The 18,374-nt window shown below is 33.1% G+C and overlaps 1 protein-coding gene across 1 annotated transcript; it reads left to right on the plus strand.

The window, feature by feature from the left end:
* Window positions 1-1,959: 1,959 nt before the first annotated feature.
* LOC106639304 (uncharacterized) lies at window positions 1,960-8,628 on the plus strand. Its single transcript, XM_014352836.2, has 9 exons — window positions 1,960-2,310; window positions 2,703-2,998; window positions 3,936-3,977; window positions 5,618-5,716; window positions 5,793-5,953; window positions 6,532-6,718; window positions 6,787-7,009; window positions 7,101-7,195; window positions 7,596-8,628. Exons 1-9 carry the CDS (start codon window positions 1,991-1,993, stop codon window positions 7,661-7,663), a joined length of 1,491 nt encoding a protein of 496 aa, XP_014208322.2. The 5' UTR covers window positions 1,960-1,990; the 3' UTR covers window positions 7,664-8,628.
* The last annotated feature ends 9,746 nt before the right edge of the window (window positions 8,629-18,374 follow it).

Below are 18,374 nucleotides of genomic sequence, written 5' to 3' on the forward strand. Positions count from 1 at the left end.
CAATTCTTACCTTTCCAGAAGTCGGTAAATTATCCATCACTGCTACCACACCAGTACCCACACCTTGAAAGAGCTGCTTCGAATGGCCGACGAATAAAACATACCAACGAGTACAGCAAGTACATACCCCTTACTTTTGCAGTATTGATTGGCGGCCGACGCATGTGCACTGTACAGGTCACGTGTCGGGCGCAGATTACTGCGGATGGCTTGCACTGTACGTATATATACGTACGGAGAGGGGGTGGCGCGCGCCAGATATTTTCTATGGCTATCGGAGGTACGACTACTCGACGCTCGGCTTGGAAATCTTCAGGGAATTATATCGTTCATTAGGTACGTTTTTATTGGCTGGAACAATTGTGATTGGCTGTTGCTTTTGTGGTTTTTTGTCTCATTTGGTTCTAGAGAAGTGCTTAACTTTTTTCTCCTTACAGTTTTATTGTTCCTTGTGAAGAATAAAATTTTTTTCCTCCAGCGATACTGCAATTTTTACTCTCTTGTTGGGATTACCGAGCTTTAGTGTGTAGTGCTGGAATATGTAGGCTAAAAGAGTGTTTGTAATCAGTGGACGCGAGCCCTCGTTGTTAGGGACTTTTGAAAGACGAAAATTTGGTTCTATATCGTTGTCTCGTAAAAAAACTAGTCGTTCATCTGACGAAAAAGATTTGGATAATTTTATTACTACTTTTTCGTAATAAATAAAAAACCGTAAGTACGTGTATTTATTTTAATACACTTATTTTATCTTTGCTTGGAAAAAAAGTTTTAATAATCGTTTGCCGTGACATTGCTACAAATAAATAAGTGGTTTTTTAATTAAATCATCAGAGCCATGATTATTCCGTGGGTGAAATAATTTAACTCGAGTGGGTTCAAATTGTCGAACATGTACTGCTTGAAATGTGTTTTACCATGTCAAAAATTTGTTGTACAGGGTACCACGAATGTTGTATCGGGTACAGGGAAGTAAATTCATTGAATTTATAGATGTAACGTGCACAATGTCATCTTACGTGTATAATCGTACTTCTTTAGTCTGCATTGCGGATATCGACTGTAAATATTTTTGTTCACAGCTCACATATTATGTTTCTAACTCGATATCGATGATCGAGGTTGGGGATAAAATTTTTTCATGAATAATCAAATGAGAGCTCAATTTGTTCGATACGTTTAATTGCGTGCGCACGAAAATTCAATTATCAAATTACAAAAAAAAGAAAAGGAGAATATTATTGAATGACTGGATATTTTTCAAATATACGTGTTGCTACACTGAAAGTTTAGCTGTGCCCAAGTGATTATTCGAGCCGCTATCGAAAGCCACAGGAGTTGAAAGCCTTGACCTTCTTTTTTCTAAGATATCATTCACAAAACTTTACGCCTGTCAAATCCAGAAACACGTTTTCTACCTCACGTATACGTTTTCAAACTACTTTTTACGAAATGCATTTCTTTTCATATGCTGAAAAAAAAACATTTTTTATTATTTTTTTTAACGTCACAATTGCGCGAAAATTTCATTTTCGTTCTCTAAAGAGACTTGTGGGAAGAGATAATATTTAAAACAAAAAATAACGCATTGAAAATCTTTTTATTACGCAAAAATACTATTTTTACAAGTTTTTGTTTATCAGTGTGACGTTTTGTGGGTAAAAATAAAAGGGTATTTTTTTTGCTTGTTATCAAGATTTTGGATAAATAAATAAATATATATATATATATATATATATATATATATATATATACATATTTTTTTTTTTTTTTTGAGGAAAAAAATATTTAATAGCACACGTGAGGAAAAATAAATATCGTGTTACAGAAGCTTTGCACTTGCATGTAGTTGGCTTATATCAGAAAAATAATGATATTTTGTCAAAAGCTTATGACCATCGGTATATCTAATATAAAATTTTCTATTCAATTTCTTTTAATATACAATGACCTTCCAGCGCCAAACACAAACAATCATAGAGCAAGCGCCACAATGGTGGACGTGACAGCGGCGCCGGAAAGCGGGGGTAGCTTCATGGGCCGCACACGGGGTGCCCTGCGCTCGATGCGATCGGTCCTAGGCGGTGGTGGCGAGTACCTCCAGGGACTGAGCAATCGGTTGAACACAGCGCTTAGTAGTAGCGTCGAGGACAGCGAACCCACGACTCTGTCCACAGGTACGTCGCAGACCTCGAAACCACCGCCGGCTGTCAGGATGGCCGCGGCAAACGCGATCAACGGGTTGTCACCCCTGCCTGCTCCAGAAGTCCACGATGAGTTTTTGGAGGCCAAGAAGAAACTCAGGTTTCCCAGGTCGGTTGAACGAGAATTTTTTCATGTTTTACGCGTTAAATAAATCCCTAGAAAAATTGTCTTGTGAAACTGTGGTTAAATTGTGGGACAATTGCGGCTCACAAGTCAGAATGTAACAAATTGAAAAAGTAGACTAGTACAAGAGTAATTTTAATTATCTAAAAAAACAGTTTTTCTACATCTAAAAAGTTTTATTGCTTTTCATAAATATTTCTCTTTGATTAATCCAGTTTTAGTCTGAGTGGCTGCACGTACATGTGCCTTATTTTTCTAGAAAGGTAGATTTAGTTTTTCAGCAGAATTTCTTGTTCAAACCAGAGACATTTTACTTTTGAATTCAGTATTTAATAAATAAAACAACTAACTTTTGTTTGAGATCATTTCAAAAAAAGGTTCGGCACCGGAATAAACTACGAGGACTACGAAACAATAATAAGGCGCAAGTTCGAGCAGCAGGAGATGTCGCGGTGTGCACGGATCAGCCGCAAGAATCCAGGCATGTCGTACGAGGAAATAGCCTCGTCAAGGTCCGGCAAGTCACACAAAAAGGCCGAGGTCTCAAAAAAAGACGATGCCACACAGAGCCCGGACAAAGAGAGCGTCGAGAGCACTGAACCCAAGGATCAGGACAAGGAGGAGCCCGAAGCCTCGGCTGCCGAGTCCTACGACAAATTTAACAGTAAAGTTGGTGAGCCTCTAGTTTATTTTATTTTTCTTTTTCTTTTTTTTTCTTTTTGAGCTGCTGTTATACGAATAGGCAATCACCCGATCTCTTTTACTTGAAATTCTCCCTGCAATCGGAGATTGTTCAACGCCAACAATAATGTCAATAGCGTTGAATTTACTGTAAAACTATATGCTTTTGAGCGTCTATTGGAGACCTCACTTGACTCGGAGCTATTGTTTTTATTTGTATACCACTCGACATCAACGTTCTCTTACAAGTCAAATCGGCTGTGTTAGACTGGAGCTTGATTATTATTTTTTTTTTTAATACCACAAACATTTTTTCTACTCAAAGAATTAATTTTTAAACAAAAAATATTTGGTATAATAATAAAAGTCAAAATATTACAACTTAGTGTTTAAATATATGTTTCTTTTAAATTTTGTTACTTAAATATCGTTTTATCAGCAATAATAATAGTAATAATAAAATTTAGAAAAAATAATTTAAAAAATTTTTGAACATAAATTTTATTACAAAGTATTTAAAAATTTAAAGGAGCTACCCTATAATTAAGTTATAATTAAGCTCACTATTCATTACGGCTCTTTTGAGGCCACAAATTTTATTTTATTTATTTATTATTATTTTTTTTTTTTAATTAAATTTACGGGAAACTAGCCCTTTAAATTTTAAAATATTTTTGTTAAGAGCCAATAATAAAATGAAGTACTGCCTGTATTGGGTACGTGTAATTAAGAGATGGATCGGATGATTGCCGAAAAAATCTTTAAACCTAAAAATTTTTCAACTCTCATGTTTTTTCTTAAGCTTAATTCACGATCAAGCATCATGCTTCTCTATTGTATTTATGTATTATATTTATATATATATTATAAGTGAAAATGTATTTTTTAACATTTTTAAAATCTTCTTTCAACCTTTTTCGTCACTAAAGCAAGGGCTCCAAACCGTTATCAGACCGTGGTTTTTCGTTTAGGTAAAAGTCAACGATAACAACAACAACAACTATTATTATTATGGTTGTACACATCCTTTGTTTTTGTGTAAATAATCCTAATGTATTTAAATGTTGTCCCACGTTCAGTGTTTGATATTTATATACCGTTAAATACATTATTATAAAACGTGGTCTTGTATGATTTTTTATCTAGTATATATATATATACATTTTATTTTTTTTTAACTATACTAAAACTAACTATTATATACCTACGACACGGTATGAAAAATACCAAGTTTCGTAATACTTGCCATCTGAAACAATGTACAAAATAATACTAACATTTTAATCCACATATATACAATACTTAATTAAAATCACGATCCGATTAACACACAATATTCCATAACATTTCGTTGATACATTATATCACTGCACGATTTGACTGAGACGTAGTGTGTATTTTTTAATTGGTAATGACGTGAAAAAACGAAAAAAAAAGTAAAAAAAAAAAAAAAAAAAAAAATAGGCACTGCACGTGAAACCATCTGTTCGATATTGCTGGCGTTGCACTGGATGATGCTTTCAATGTCACGGCTATGAGCTTGAGCTACTTACTATCCTGTCCTTATCGCTGCGACCACACTTTCGGCTATGCTTGCCAAACTAATACAAACAGATATACCTATCAGTGCAAATACCTCTTACTATAGAGGCAAACTGCACTATGATGTAAAACAAAAAACAAAAAAAAAAAAAAAAAAAAAAAAAAAAAAAAAAAAAAAAAAAAGATGCACTTATCGACGCTTGGGGGCGAGAAAAATGCATCTCAATTTTTTCATGAAAAAACTTTTCTCCTCAATAATGTCGACTTTATGGTAAAATTAATGATTATTGCTTATTCTGAGACGAAGTTTGTTAATAGTAAAAATCAATATTACAGTTTTACAGTCACTACCACCCACGTGATCCATCACTTTTTCTCTTAAAAATCGTGAATATTAAGGCTCGCAAAACTATTAATGCAAAAAAAAAAAAAATGTTTTACTATACATCTTCATGAAAACATCAATTAATTATATCTCCACAAGTTGTCTTCTAATCGTATATTAATCTTCCTCCACCCATCCTATCCCGAAAACTCACATTAAACATGCATATGACAGCCAACGAGCCAAGTGTTTCGTTTGTCTCGCAAACGTAGCTCAGTCTGGCAATGATGGATAAGTATTAGCTCACATTGTGCATTTTGTTAACGCATGTGAAAGAGAAAAACATAAAGGATAAGACACGTGCACGCATCTGCGTAATCGTCAACAGTTGTTATACATATAGTGTACAGTTGCCTCGAGCTTGCAACGAAAGACCGAAGCTTTCTGTATAATTTTCATACACGCATGTTTCTAGCAGCTTCGAGCCGATGCAGGTAGTTAGAGCGTATATATATATATATATATATATATATATATATATAGTACAGGAAAAAAAAGGCAGCGACGCAGTGTGCAAGTGAGCTTGATAACACTAGAACTGTGTACAACTAATATGAGCTCTAGTTTGATATATCAAAACGCTGTCTTTTTTTTCTTCATTTTTTATGTGAAAGGGTGGCATATTAGAAGAAAAATAGAGGTGATGAGTGCGTAGGATGTATTCATTGAAGATTGCTGTTCCAGATGTGCCCTCGAGTAGCGAATCGACGAGCGACGCTGACTATGGGCCGATGGGTAGCATAGCCGACTCGACAGATGGCCGCAAGGATTGGCAGAGATCAGGTCTTTTTTATTTATTTATTTATTTATTTTTTAATTTGATCCTTGGAATCGTGCATTGACCAAATGTGTCAAACAGGTTCATCAGCGTCGATTCAATCTTGGGCCTCAAGTTTGTCCGCGGACAGCCAGTCGGAGGAGGCTGCCGTGGAGTTCATGAAAAAATTTGTGCCTATGCTGTTCGACTGTCCAAGCAAAATTGACCAGGAGCAGAAAGCCAATTTTGGACAGATGGTTCTGGTGAGTATAGACTTAGATTTTTTTTTTTTTCTCATGTTTCGGTCAATTTATCAATTACTGTATATATCTATTTAACTTTTTTAAAACGAAAAAAAAAAATGAGACAACCTCTACCTACGTTACTGGGTCTGTTTTTGATGGTATCTTTTTTTATTTTAAATCCATCAGATTTCACAAATCGTTCGAGCTTATGTTTCTGACCAGGAAAGACAAAATTTTTATTCAAAGTATTTTAGTTATGATTATTATTATTATTATTAGATTTACAAAAAAAACGTTTTATTAAATTTTAACTCTCACATGGCATTGATCTTAAGTTAGAATAATACGTACAAAAATTAGCTTATGGTTCATAAAATTCTCACACACTATCTGGCATGTATGAATATGCTCTACAAGTATTTACATTTCGGTAATTATATTGTGTACATGGTATTGTAAATGGTAAATTGATTTTTGTTCAAAAATTGTTGGTTGTTGGGAAAAAAAAAATAGTTCATGTAAAATATTCTAATCATTACCTTACCTATGTATTATATAGACTGAACCATCTGAAAATATAATAATTTGTCTCGCAGACGGAGCCAGGCCGGATATGGTTTTCAAGGGTAGTAAACGCCAGAAGGGGTAGGCCGTGCGTGACGGAAGAGTCGTTTTACTCCTTGGCCCAACACTTTGCGGTCGCCCTCTTTGAGTGCCACGAGGCTGACGATTTTGCGCCAGCCAAGAGCCTAATGAACATGTGCTTCACGTTTTACCACGAAAGTTCGTAAAATTTGATTGTAGTATTTACTCTCGAGCTTGAAAAATATACAAGCATTTTGCTTTTGCAGTCGAGGTGCCCGGAGTGGAGCCTTATCGCGAGTATTTGTACACGAATCTCCGAGTACAGCCAATATGGTCGTCAATGCGTTTTTGGACCGCGGCTTTCTTCGACGCGGTCCAGTGCGAACGAGCTGCCAAGATTGTGCCTCCAAGGTCGAAATCCGTCGATCGGGAAACTGCTGCGGCCGAGGACAGGAGCTTTCACGCCAACATCGTTTTCGGTCAATTAGGGTGACTATCTTTAATTCCCATTGGTTCTCTATACAATTGGGGTGCATTCGGGATTGAATTAAATTTTTAAATCCACTTTTTTTATTTTCAGTACCTTTACGTGCAACATGCATGCTTTTGGATTGCCGAGAAACCTCTGCCTCGAATTTTTAAAGAAACAGTGCACCATTGCCAACTTGACGTCTGGTAATATACTGTTTTGTTGTACATTATTTGTTTTTTGTTTTATCAGTATATTTTATTAATTTCGCGGTCATCGATTTTGTATTATATCATAGTTGTACAATAATATTGGTGCCACTGAAGTAGTCTTTTGGCATATTTTATTTAAAAATTTCTTATGCTGAATTTCGTATTTTTATTTTTTTATCTCGAAATGTCAATTGTGCTATTCAGAATTTTAAATTAATTAGCATATAAGATCGACAGGTTGTACATTCTGTGAATCGTTGTGATATTGTACACTAGTTAAGCGTGAATCTCATAAACTACTTAGTCTGTTTAATTTTTATCAGCTGTTGAATGGATAAGTATTAATTTTTGAGCAACATGTTTTTTCTAAAATCTATTTCGTTTTCACTTCCAGATCAATCCAAAATGCTAAAAGACAATATAGAAAGGATGTACGATGAGACTGACCCTTGGAGAAATTGAGAAGCAAACGGCATCCTGAGATCATCTGTGAAAAAAAATTCTCGTTTTGGACGGGTGCTAGGAGCAGCGAACTATTATCCCGAGAGCAGCTAAAATACAATACCTCTCGATTCAACTGTTACATAAGTAATAAGGAAGAAAAAAAGGAGAAAAAAAAAAAAAAAAAAAATCACGAGCTTAAAGCTTTAAAAATAAAATGCGACGATCAATCGGACGTGATATATCGACTAGTCAACGCGTGATTGTACTTGTTCTGTTAAGTCGAAAAGATTGTCATGTACGATGGGGTATATTCTAATTAATTAATCACAGATCATCATTTCGAAAGGACCAGACGTGAAGGATTTTCGAATGAAATTCATTTGTATTTAAGTATTATACGCGAACCGGAATGATCTATTTTTCTCGATTCGCCTTGTAAATTGCGTGAATACGTTTGCTTATGTACATTAAGAATGAATTAATATATTTTTAAAAAAGAACGAAAAATAGATAGGTGAATATAACTTTGCACAGCCAAGAGAAGTGGGTGATGTGTTGGAGCTCGAAAGTATTAAAAATTTGGGTTTGTGTACATTTTAATTATATTTAAATTCTTCACTTATCAATTATCCAAAGAATGAAGCATCAGCAACAGAATAATAGGTAGTCCATTCTTTAAGCTTCCTCTATGAAATTTACCAGTTGAACTAGCTTCTTACTTAAAAATTTTATCTCTCGTAAGGTATGAGTGATATAAGGTGTAGGACTCAAAATCTACTATTTAAGACCTGAAAAGGCGATACTTGAAGAAAAGACGAAAATTCCCATTCGATGTAATTTGACAGTTGGCAATTGTGAAGATTTTTTATACTAAACAAATATACATATACTATCGTATCGTCTTTGTATTTCGTAAATGACATTTTTTGTAGATTTAAAGATAAAAGGTTGTTAAATATTAAACAATTTTTATTTTACTCGTATGTGAACTAATGGTTTTTCTTTATTCATTACAACTAATTTACCTTTACTAGATGTAAAAAAACAAATGGAATTGGAAAAAAAATTTTTTTTCAAAGTCTACATTGTTTTTCAAATGAAATAAGACTTTTTTTAAATAACAGTTACGAGTTTTTCTACTTATTTGAACAAACAGCAAAAGCATATTAATTTCACTTTTTCTAACCAGTTACTTTAAGTATTATTAAACTTATATTTACGTTGATCAAAGTAGTTTAAATAAATTATAAAAGTAATTTAAATAATTTATGTAGTAGAAGTAAATAGTTTATTTTATTTACTTGAATGATTTACTAAAATATTTGATAAAACATTTATTTATGCTGAATTTCAATTATTATTATCACATAAAAATATTATTCGTAATTTATTTTAGTAACTTTGATCAAACAAAACAGTATTTATTTTTTTTTTTAAATAAAGTTTTTAAGTAGAAAAATTAATTGAAAGCAAAATATAGGAAATAGGAAACATTTTAATACTAATTTCAATTAATTTTTTTTAAAAAGAAAATTAGTATAATTTATTTAATTTTTTTATTGTAAATGAAAAAATAAATAAAATATTTTATTTTAATGTAGAACTCAAAAAGAAAAATTATATTTTAATGAATGTAAATGTCTAGTAGCATTTAAAATAATTAAAAAATTATCTATTATCCTTATTTACCGATGATAACTGATTGGAAAGAAAAAGGATCTCAAGGATAAGGCAAATAAAAACACAATGAATGAATATAAATTTTACATATTGTTTATTAATCATAATTCACTTAAAAAAACAAAGTCGGGCCTCAACCAGTGGGCCTCGTCCTTTTTCACTTTTATTATTAAACATATTATTTGATCGGTGAACATCACAATGTTAATTTTTCTTTGTCAAGTCCACGTACGAATGATTTTCGTGTGATTCTTTTCTTTCGTTTTCTCTCGCAATAAGAAAAAAAAAGAAAAAAAAATAAAAGAAAAGGATATCAAGGAAAACGTGACGACGCAAAAAAAGGGAATCGCCTACAGAAGAATCACTGAAGAATTCAAATTCCATTGGGCTAGGTATAGTACCTTGTATGGTCGCACACCGCATGAATTTCACTGTCGTTGGTCGGAAAGGAAGGGAATCCCCGACGTCTCTCTCACTTTCTTGGACTACCTTTACTTACGTCTCACACGCACATTATTCACACGACGCGTATCATGTCTTCGAGCTTTGAATTCGAAGTGAAAGAAAACGAAATGTCTCGCTCATCAATGCTTCTCCAACTTTTTTCATATTTTTCGCTTTGTCTCTCTCTCTCTCTCTCTCTCTCTTTTAATGAGTTATACATTTCGTATGGTACACTTTTATTTATGACAAAAGTTTTTTTTTCGAAAGTAAGGTTCGTAGTTGTGCACATGACTCTTCAATGGAACCGATTATCGTTTATTCGTATAAACATGTTAATAAAGGAAGAAGGACTAAAGGGAAGTGGTTCGCATGCTTTTTTTATTTTTTTTATTTTCGGTAATACGTATCAAAAAACGTGTCTGACGAAACGACGTCGCGCTTCTGGCTCAAATCCTTCAAGTTAACAATTATCGTTGTTTGCGTGCTACTGGAAATTACCATCAAATTTGTAGTGAAAAAATACTTTTAAAATATAGTAATGACAAAATTCAAGAAGCAACATCTCGTTCAATCGCACTCTCACGCTCTAACTTAATCAAGTATTGAAAAGACAAACGTCCGCGAGTCACTTGCTTGGTCACAAAAATATAAATAAAGTATTGTCAATAGAAAAAAAAAAAAAAAAAGGGAATTGGAAAGTATTGTTAAAGCTACATTGTTATCTATTTACGTATAGTACATGTTTGGCCTTTAAATTTTCTTAATCGTGTCGTTTATTTAAAACAAAAAATGAAGTTTCACGTAAATATAATAAATCGGCAACGATCGACAAGTAACATCATCACATATGATAATCGTCGCTATGAGTATTTGTAACTTGATGCTTCCATTGACTTAATTATCCGAGATATAGTACATACTTTTTATATTTTTGAAGGAGAAAGGTAGGGGATTAAGTGAGAAAATTTTAGAAATTCATTCTCGTAGAGTTTTCCGAGTGATACATTCGTTGTCCAAAAGTCCAATGGGGCTTGTCCTGATATCGGACTAGCATATAGGTCAACAGGAGATTGGAAGTGAGAAGTGTATAGAGGGAAAAGGTGGGGAAGATGCGACGCAAATGACTCACGACGCTTGTTGTATTTTTGTTCGTCAGGCAGATATTATACAGATCCACGAGAATCGAATGACGCAGAACAGGACTGGGAAAAACATCTTTAATAAACTGCGATGAAAATATCGCGTGCACATCTACGTCATTCGATTCTCGACGAGTTGTATACTTTTTTTTCGAAGACTATTTTTTTTCTTTCTTTCACCATCGTTATTACTCTCAGTGCTCGGTAAAATGTCTCTCTCGCTCTCTTTCACTTTCATGACTAATTAGTTTCTTTGAAAATCGCCTCGCTCATCATCTCTCTTTTTCTCTCTTTTTTTCTAATATATACGAAACGATCGCTTACAATATCGTAATATATTTATATATTTTTTTTATATATATAATAATTCATATATATAATAATCTACATCATAATCCTAAGTTCAAAAAATAATATTACAATATATATATATCATATATTTATATAATGTGTATTACGTGTTGTTTGTGTTCTCGCGTGTTTGTGTACTTGTATATTATCGACTTTTTTTTAAATTTATTTTATTTTCATTTATCAAATATTCCTTATTTTCTTTTATTATTTTGTTCTCTCTCGCACACCTCACGCAGACACTCTTTTAACTCCCTAACTCTCGTAATTTTTTTTTCTTGCACGCACTGGAGCTTTTCAATCATCAACATTTCATCCCAATTTCCTATTTTCACTCGAAATCGCATCGCAGCCGGACAGTTTATTTTCGTTTTTTTTTTTTTTTGCTTCATTTTATTGCAAATTATCGGCACAATTGTTTTCGTGATTCAAAATTAAATGTCCGCCTTCGATGGGCTCACACACTATCCGTCATTACCCACACCATTGTGTGAACATAAACTTCGTTTTTTCGGATTAAAAACCACTAGGCGCTTCTCTCGCTTTAATTTAAACAACAATCATTCTTTTTCTTATTTGTTTTCACTAAATATATCACAAACTGCCGGTGATTATCCGTAACGATGACGGCTCGGTTTCGAATCATTTTTTTTCTGTTCCATCTCGTTTATTAATTTTTTTTTTTTCTTACTTTAAATATAAATCATACATACGCATAATAATGCACAAATTTAATATTGCACATTGTTCTTCTTCTTTGCAATAACAGACTTAAGGCCTCGTTAGTATAGAACTTCAGATACATACTCGTCGTCCAATATTTTTATAAAAAACATGTTTCTCCATCGAGTTTATTAGGCATTGTAATGCAATAACAACAGTACAAAATTAATGTATGAATTATAAAAAATGATTTAGACTATATATTTAAAAAAAAAAAAAATAAATTATCCACTCACATACACACATTTAACGATAAAATTCCGATCGAACCATACGAGGGTTAAAGGCTCGTGACTGTGTTAAAGTCAGTCTTTTCGGTGAAGTATAAAAAAAAAAAAAATTCTTACAACATTGTAAAATCGATGATTTTTAATTTTCAATTGTTAGTCACGTTTTACGTGGATTTTGGAAAAATATGATTCGAGGCCGAGCGCGACAACCACGCACCGGAAAAATATAACGTAAGGAGTTATACGTGTTAATAGTTACATCACTGCCGGCCAAGCCATCAGGCGCCTATTCGGCGGAGTCTCGCTGACCTCCTACTCTTTTATCATCGTAGTTATCATTAAGATTTCGTTTTACATTTTTTTCTCCCGCGAAACTCTGCACGCGTACGAAGTACAGCGCCGTGATCAGGTATAGGCCGACACAAGATTAGTTAAGTGCTTACGTAAAGTGTCGAACTATCTCTTCGCTTGTTTCTTTCTTTCATCATACCGTACTCTTAATGCGTAAGTATTCCTAAGTGTAACTTTTATGATTTAGTTTTACTTTTTTTTCTTCTCTTTTTTTTTTTTTTTTTTTTTTTCTTTACTTAATTTTAAATTTCCGATAGAGACTCCCTTCGTTTTATCGATTTTCCAGCGTACATCATTTAACGATCTTGAACTTTATTTCTTTCAATTTAAGAACTTGCAGTCAAGGGGAGGATGGATCTAAGATTTCGTATACGCATTGAAAAAAAGCAGAAACTTCGCGAAAGTAGCAAGATTTGTAGCACTGCAAAAATGTAGACAGAAATTTCGGAAATACAAACTTGCAGGGTAGAAAAAAATGTAAAAAGAATAGCAGAGTAAGAGCCACCTTTTCTGCAAAAGTTTCAGATTGGCGGACAAAAGAGTACAATTCAGGGAGAGAAAAATAAAGGAGTTACGCTGAAAAGTGTCGTATAATTGCGCGATAAGCGGGGAAACGCGCACACAAATTTCGACGGAGTTGAGCCACTATCCGGTTGAATTACGTATATTTTCTCGATTGAAGAATAATACCGTGGATGGGGTTTGGGGAGGGGGTGTAACATGCCAGAGCCCAGAAGCGCGCGGGCGAGTGCGAGGAGAGCTTGTGTACTTTATATTGTACCGGGAGCGCTTGTGTGCGGAGGAGAGAAGCGCGCGCGACAAAAGCTCACACACAGAAAGCGAGAGAGGACCGCGCAGACAGAAAGAGGCATGGGAGGAATGGCATTTTATGTTTTGTTTTCTTTTTTTTCGCTTACTCGTTACGTGTTTTTTTTTTTTTTTTTTATTTATTTTTTTAAAATTTTTTTTACTCTTTTTATTAACTAAGTTTACGAATGATTAGCTTGCTAGTATTTGTTCATATTCACGTACTGGGATACATGTCTTTTTTTTCGTTTTTCTTTCTTTTGATTTATTAGATAAGTATTGTGGTGGCTACAGAGGAAAGATAAGAGTCTATACGGTTGCGAGTACATCTATTCCTTTTTTTCTTGACTAATTAATCCTTCCAATATATCGTATTACGATACATGACATAAATATGTGTATGTGTGCTAGGGTATTTTTTGCAGGGTGCAAGTGTTAGTGTTAATCATACTTTTGGAACTCTGCGTTGGAATAACTCGCCCTATCGGAAGAAACAAATTACAAGCCGAAGACTAATATTCTAGGTCTTGGATAACAATTGCCTATGGCAATAATTTTTTATGCCATTTCCTTAAAATACATCGACATGCAACTACAATACTCTGGAATAACCTTTTTCTAGCGGTATATATATACTCGAAATACGCCCTAACAACGTTAATATTAATTATTATCGCGTTTGCGAGATTGAGTGTCTTTTCATTACGATCTAAGAGCTATGGTTTTTGTATTATCGCTATTCAAGGGAGTTACCGGTTAACACAGCTGAAAAATATTTACCTAAGGTAGTTTACGCGCGTAAATAGCACAAGCGCGACTGGGGGACTTTTTCGTTCAATTATTTCATTTACTCGTAAGTACGCGATTGTAATGTCGCAGTGTATTATTAAGAGCGTTGTCAACGGACACAACGAAAAAATCCGACCCACGGAGTACAGAGTTGACATTGCGTATTCTTCGCGTGAAATGGAAGAAATTTTTTTTATTAATCGTCCCTTATTTTTCTTTTTTTTTTTTTTTCCTTCGCGCAAAGAAGACGGAAATTTGCGAGCGGAGCGGACGAAAGCTTGATAAACACGGGCGCACTCGGTAAATTTTTTTTATTTCTCTCCCTTACGTGGATGGCGACCTTGATTGTTCTCTTTTTTCACTATCAGTCACTTTTATATGGTTAATAGACAAATAGATCGAACTGCTCTGTTAATTTACGATTAAAGACTCTAAACACTTGATACAAATTCACGCCTCGTTTTCATCGTTTTTTTTTTTTTTTTTTTTTTTTTTTTTTTTTTTTTTTTTTTTTGTTAGTGTATATGGAACAAAATAAAAAATATACAAACTATCTTAAGTATACGGACTATCATCATACATTTGAAAAGTGTACGCTAGAGCTATACATGTTATAGATGCTCATTTTACCGTAAAGCAGAAAAATTCTCGTTACTTGTATTCGTTTTTTTTTTCTCGTTTCAGCAATAGGCCCAACAGTGATTTGGATCATGGACGGTTGACAAAAGTTCAGCCAAGCCTTACGGGTGATAATACATTTGTTAAAAACGACGACGAGAACTGGAGTGCGCTCGCGAACTTTCTTTGCGGTCGATTAATCGAGCGCTCCGTGAGTTTTCTAAGTGTCTCTGTTTGTGTAATGCTTAGTATGTTTAACAATCAACATTTCTGATTAATTGTGTTAGTTTTGTTTGTATTTGCTATTTAGTTTGCGTAGGTTATTATTATTATTTTTTTTTATTTCAACAGTGCGCCGGGAGCTGTTTTAGCAAGAATATTTATGGTATACGTTAGTGGATGCAGAAACTCGATTGATGCTCTTTTGGAGATTCGCGATTTATCAACTTGCAATCATTTTGGAGCACAAAATTGCTATCGAGTGAAAATGTGATGGGTCGAGTTTCCGCATCGGTGTACCCACGCGCACAAAGCAAAGCTGCAGCATTGCGTATCGAAGCCACACACCAGGAGTACAAGCAGAGCAGCCAGGGAGTCTGGAAGTATAGGGGTCCAGGCAATTTGCAGATATAGGTACTTTTATGCTATACATGCTGCAGCAATTAAAGACCCTTGACTCAAGTTTGTTGGTGTGGGAAGAGGGGATTGTTACTGTTAGATCGTTGTTTTTTTTTTGTTTTTTTTTTAAATTTTATAAACTTTTTTTTTCTGGATTTTTGTGGTACATGCTAAATATTTCTACGTTATTATTATTAAGTTTTAAGTTTCTATCGATTGATTTTTCTTTTCTCGTACTTTATATGATAATAATATGATCTACAATCCTAAGAGTTTTGGTATTTAAAGGGAAAGATACTTTAGTTCGTGAAGTACTACATGGGTAGTTGTAAAAAATACATATCGCAAACAAATCAGATAGAAATTAACAAATTGTTTGGTGTATGTTGATTTTCGGGAATTTGCGTGAAAGAAAAAATGATTGGATAAAACAAAAATAATTTTTAATACGTATGATTATTATTTAATATAAAAACGAACACTTAGAATAATTTATGTACTTTGTTATCGTAAGCGAGATTTTTTTTACATGTTGTATAAATGATAAAAAAAAAAAAACTTTCATGTACCACAAATGCGTTATTCAAATCACCCATGCAATTTATCGTAAACTAGAGATTATTCGCTGTGTGCAAATATTTTTTTATTATTTTTTTGTTATCTTTTTTTTATATTTGTAATAAGTATTCCTTCACTATTATAACTTTATTTCTTCACGTAATAAAACTTATATTTATATACATATGCTAAATACGGGTACGGAGGAACTCGTCCGTATGTCCTTTTCCGTCTACTTTTATCAGTTTTTTTATAAATTTATTTATTATTATTTTTTTTTTGCATGTACTTATTTATTTTATTTTACTGTTACATCCTAAGATCACGTATTCGCGAAAACTGTGACAATATTGTCGAATAGAAAACTAAAAAAAAACATTAAATACAACCTATGTCTGTGTCAACAATAAACTCATTAATAATGAGACTCGAAATTTTAGACAGTTAAGAAAAAACGGATACTACGATTAAACATTGAAGAAAAAACTGTTAAAATAAAAAACGCATCCAAACAATTAAATGAAACCACAGTTTTCGATTGCACAACATAAAACTTAATCGGCTATATAAAATATAAAAACTGTTTCACTCTCCACTGACGACGCGTAACTATACAGTTTTCCATCCTATATTGGATTTATTAACTAGAAAAAAAAGAATTTATCAGTATATTATTTTCTAGTTAAATTTTTTTTTTCTCTTATTTACAAATATTAAATTTACAAGATTTAACTTTCAGCTAGTCACAAAATTTATGGCAGCCTCGAAAACCTTTCCCTTCCTATACCAAAGACCATTTTATACATTCGTATGTCCAAGTATAGGTTTTATGAGTAAATGTATAAGATTCGATAAAAAGTGTCGTTTTATTCTTAAATGCTGTACAGGAACATTCACTTGCACTATCTCTTTAATTAAATAAAAATTTTTTTTTTAATTTCTTGGTGTACTAGTATTCATTTTTTTCCTTTTATTTTACAATGTAAGCCCATAATTTTTGAATGACTCGAATTTTGTTAAAAATCATGGAACAAGAATTATTCATCAACGGCAAGAGAGGAAGAGGAGGCTTTATTCTTCGCTTGTAATTATTATACCTGACTGCCTTCGTACAAAGTTCTTTCATCAAAACGCGGTGAGAATCTACCTCGACTTTATGACTAGTTAAAAATTTGTTCTTCCATTTTTAAATTCATTTATCATTAATTCATCGATCTTGTTGAAACGTTTTTTTTTCTCTTAGCTTTTTGGTACCAGGACATGACAAACTCGGCGAAAAAAAAAGAAATCACCAAATATTCTGCTTATTTTATTTTAAAATTCCGGAATTGATTGACTATTTCATTATTTATTTATACGATTTAGCTTTTTTTTTTTTATCATTAGATTGTGGACGGTCAAAGATTTAAACACTCCCGATACCTACTATTTTATACTTAACTCGTGAACGAAAAGACGGACGAGGTCAGAGTTGACTACTTATTTAGTGTACGTGTAGAAACATCAAAGCAAGGTGTTTTTCTTATTTTTCGATCACTCGTTTCTCTCGAGCGCTCGCGTCACCCATCTCTATTTCGTAATGTTCCTATTAACAAATTAAAATCACGAACGAATCACAGATTTATACCGCAGAACGCGCATACACGTGTATAACTATAAATTACATCATACGCCCGCGTTTTTAACGAACAACAACCTATTATAAAATATCGCCCGGTATAGGATGGCTCCTCACGACAAATGGATCGTCCACGTGACTGCGAGAGTACTTTTGATTTTTTTGCACTCTTACGGATTTAGGCCTGTATTTTTCGCCTGGATTTTTTTTTCTTCTTTTACGCGACGACTGCAGTGTTGTCAGAATTAATGGGCAAATAAAAATGAACAAAAAAAAAAAAAAACTGCTTAAGAGGAGATGGCGAGGAAGCTTTGATTAATTTTTTTCCTTTCGATGGATGTTCATTGGAACTTTTGAATAATTAAAAAAAATTTTAAGTCGATTTTGTGTTATTTTTATCATCTTTATCGCAAATATACAGAATTTCTGTAGACATCACGTGTGTATAAAAAAAGAAATTGCATTTAAGTTAATTATACGGTGATTCATGGTGATTTTTTTTATTGAATGGTGGGATCAAGTAAACTACATTTCGTGTTTTTGTTTTCATACGCGTTTGAAAACCTTGCACCTATAATAGTTTTTTTCGATTTTATTCATTATAAATTTTTTTAAATTTTATTTTCCTATCAATTAGTTTATATCCTTATTTCATACATCATCCTTCAAAAATCTAGTTTTAGTTAAATATAATTTGTTAGATGTATATATATTTATATTTTTAATTTTTTAATTAATCAGAGTTATCAATTAAATAGTACCGTTATCCGTCGAATAATCTCGGCATATTACGTCTGTTTGTT

This window comes from Copidosoma floridanum, unplaced genomic scaffold (genome assembly GCF_036245765.1).
Source record: "Copidosoma floridanum isolate Cflo_tuat_1 unplaced genomic scaffold, Cflo_Japanese_pri ptg000019l, whole genome shotgun sequence".
Classification (NCBI taxonomy): domain Eukaryota; kingdom Metazoa; phylum Arthropoda; class Insecta; order Hymenoptera; family Encyrtidae; genus Copidosoma; species Copidosoma floridanum.

What these genes read in the sequence shown, in the direction of transcription:
- LOC106639304 (XM_014352836.2), top strand. Translation starts at nt 1,991, where the DNA reads ATGGTGGACGTGACAGCGGCGCCGGAAAGCGGGGGTAGCTTCATGGGC. An exon ending in CAAGGATTGGCAGAGATCAG is followed by an intron (nt 5,717 to 5,792) that starts GTCTTTTTTATT and finishes TGTGTCAAACAG; the next exon opens with GTTCATCAGCGTCGATTCAA. An exon ending in ATCGTTTTCGGTCAATTAGG is followed by an intron (nt 7,010 to 7,100) that starts GTGACTATCTTT and finishes TTTTATTTTCAG; the next exon opens with TACCTTTACGTGCAACATGC.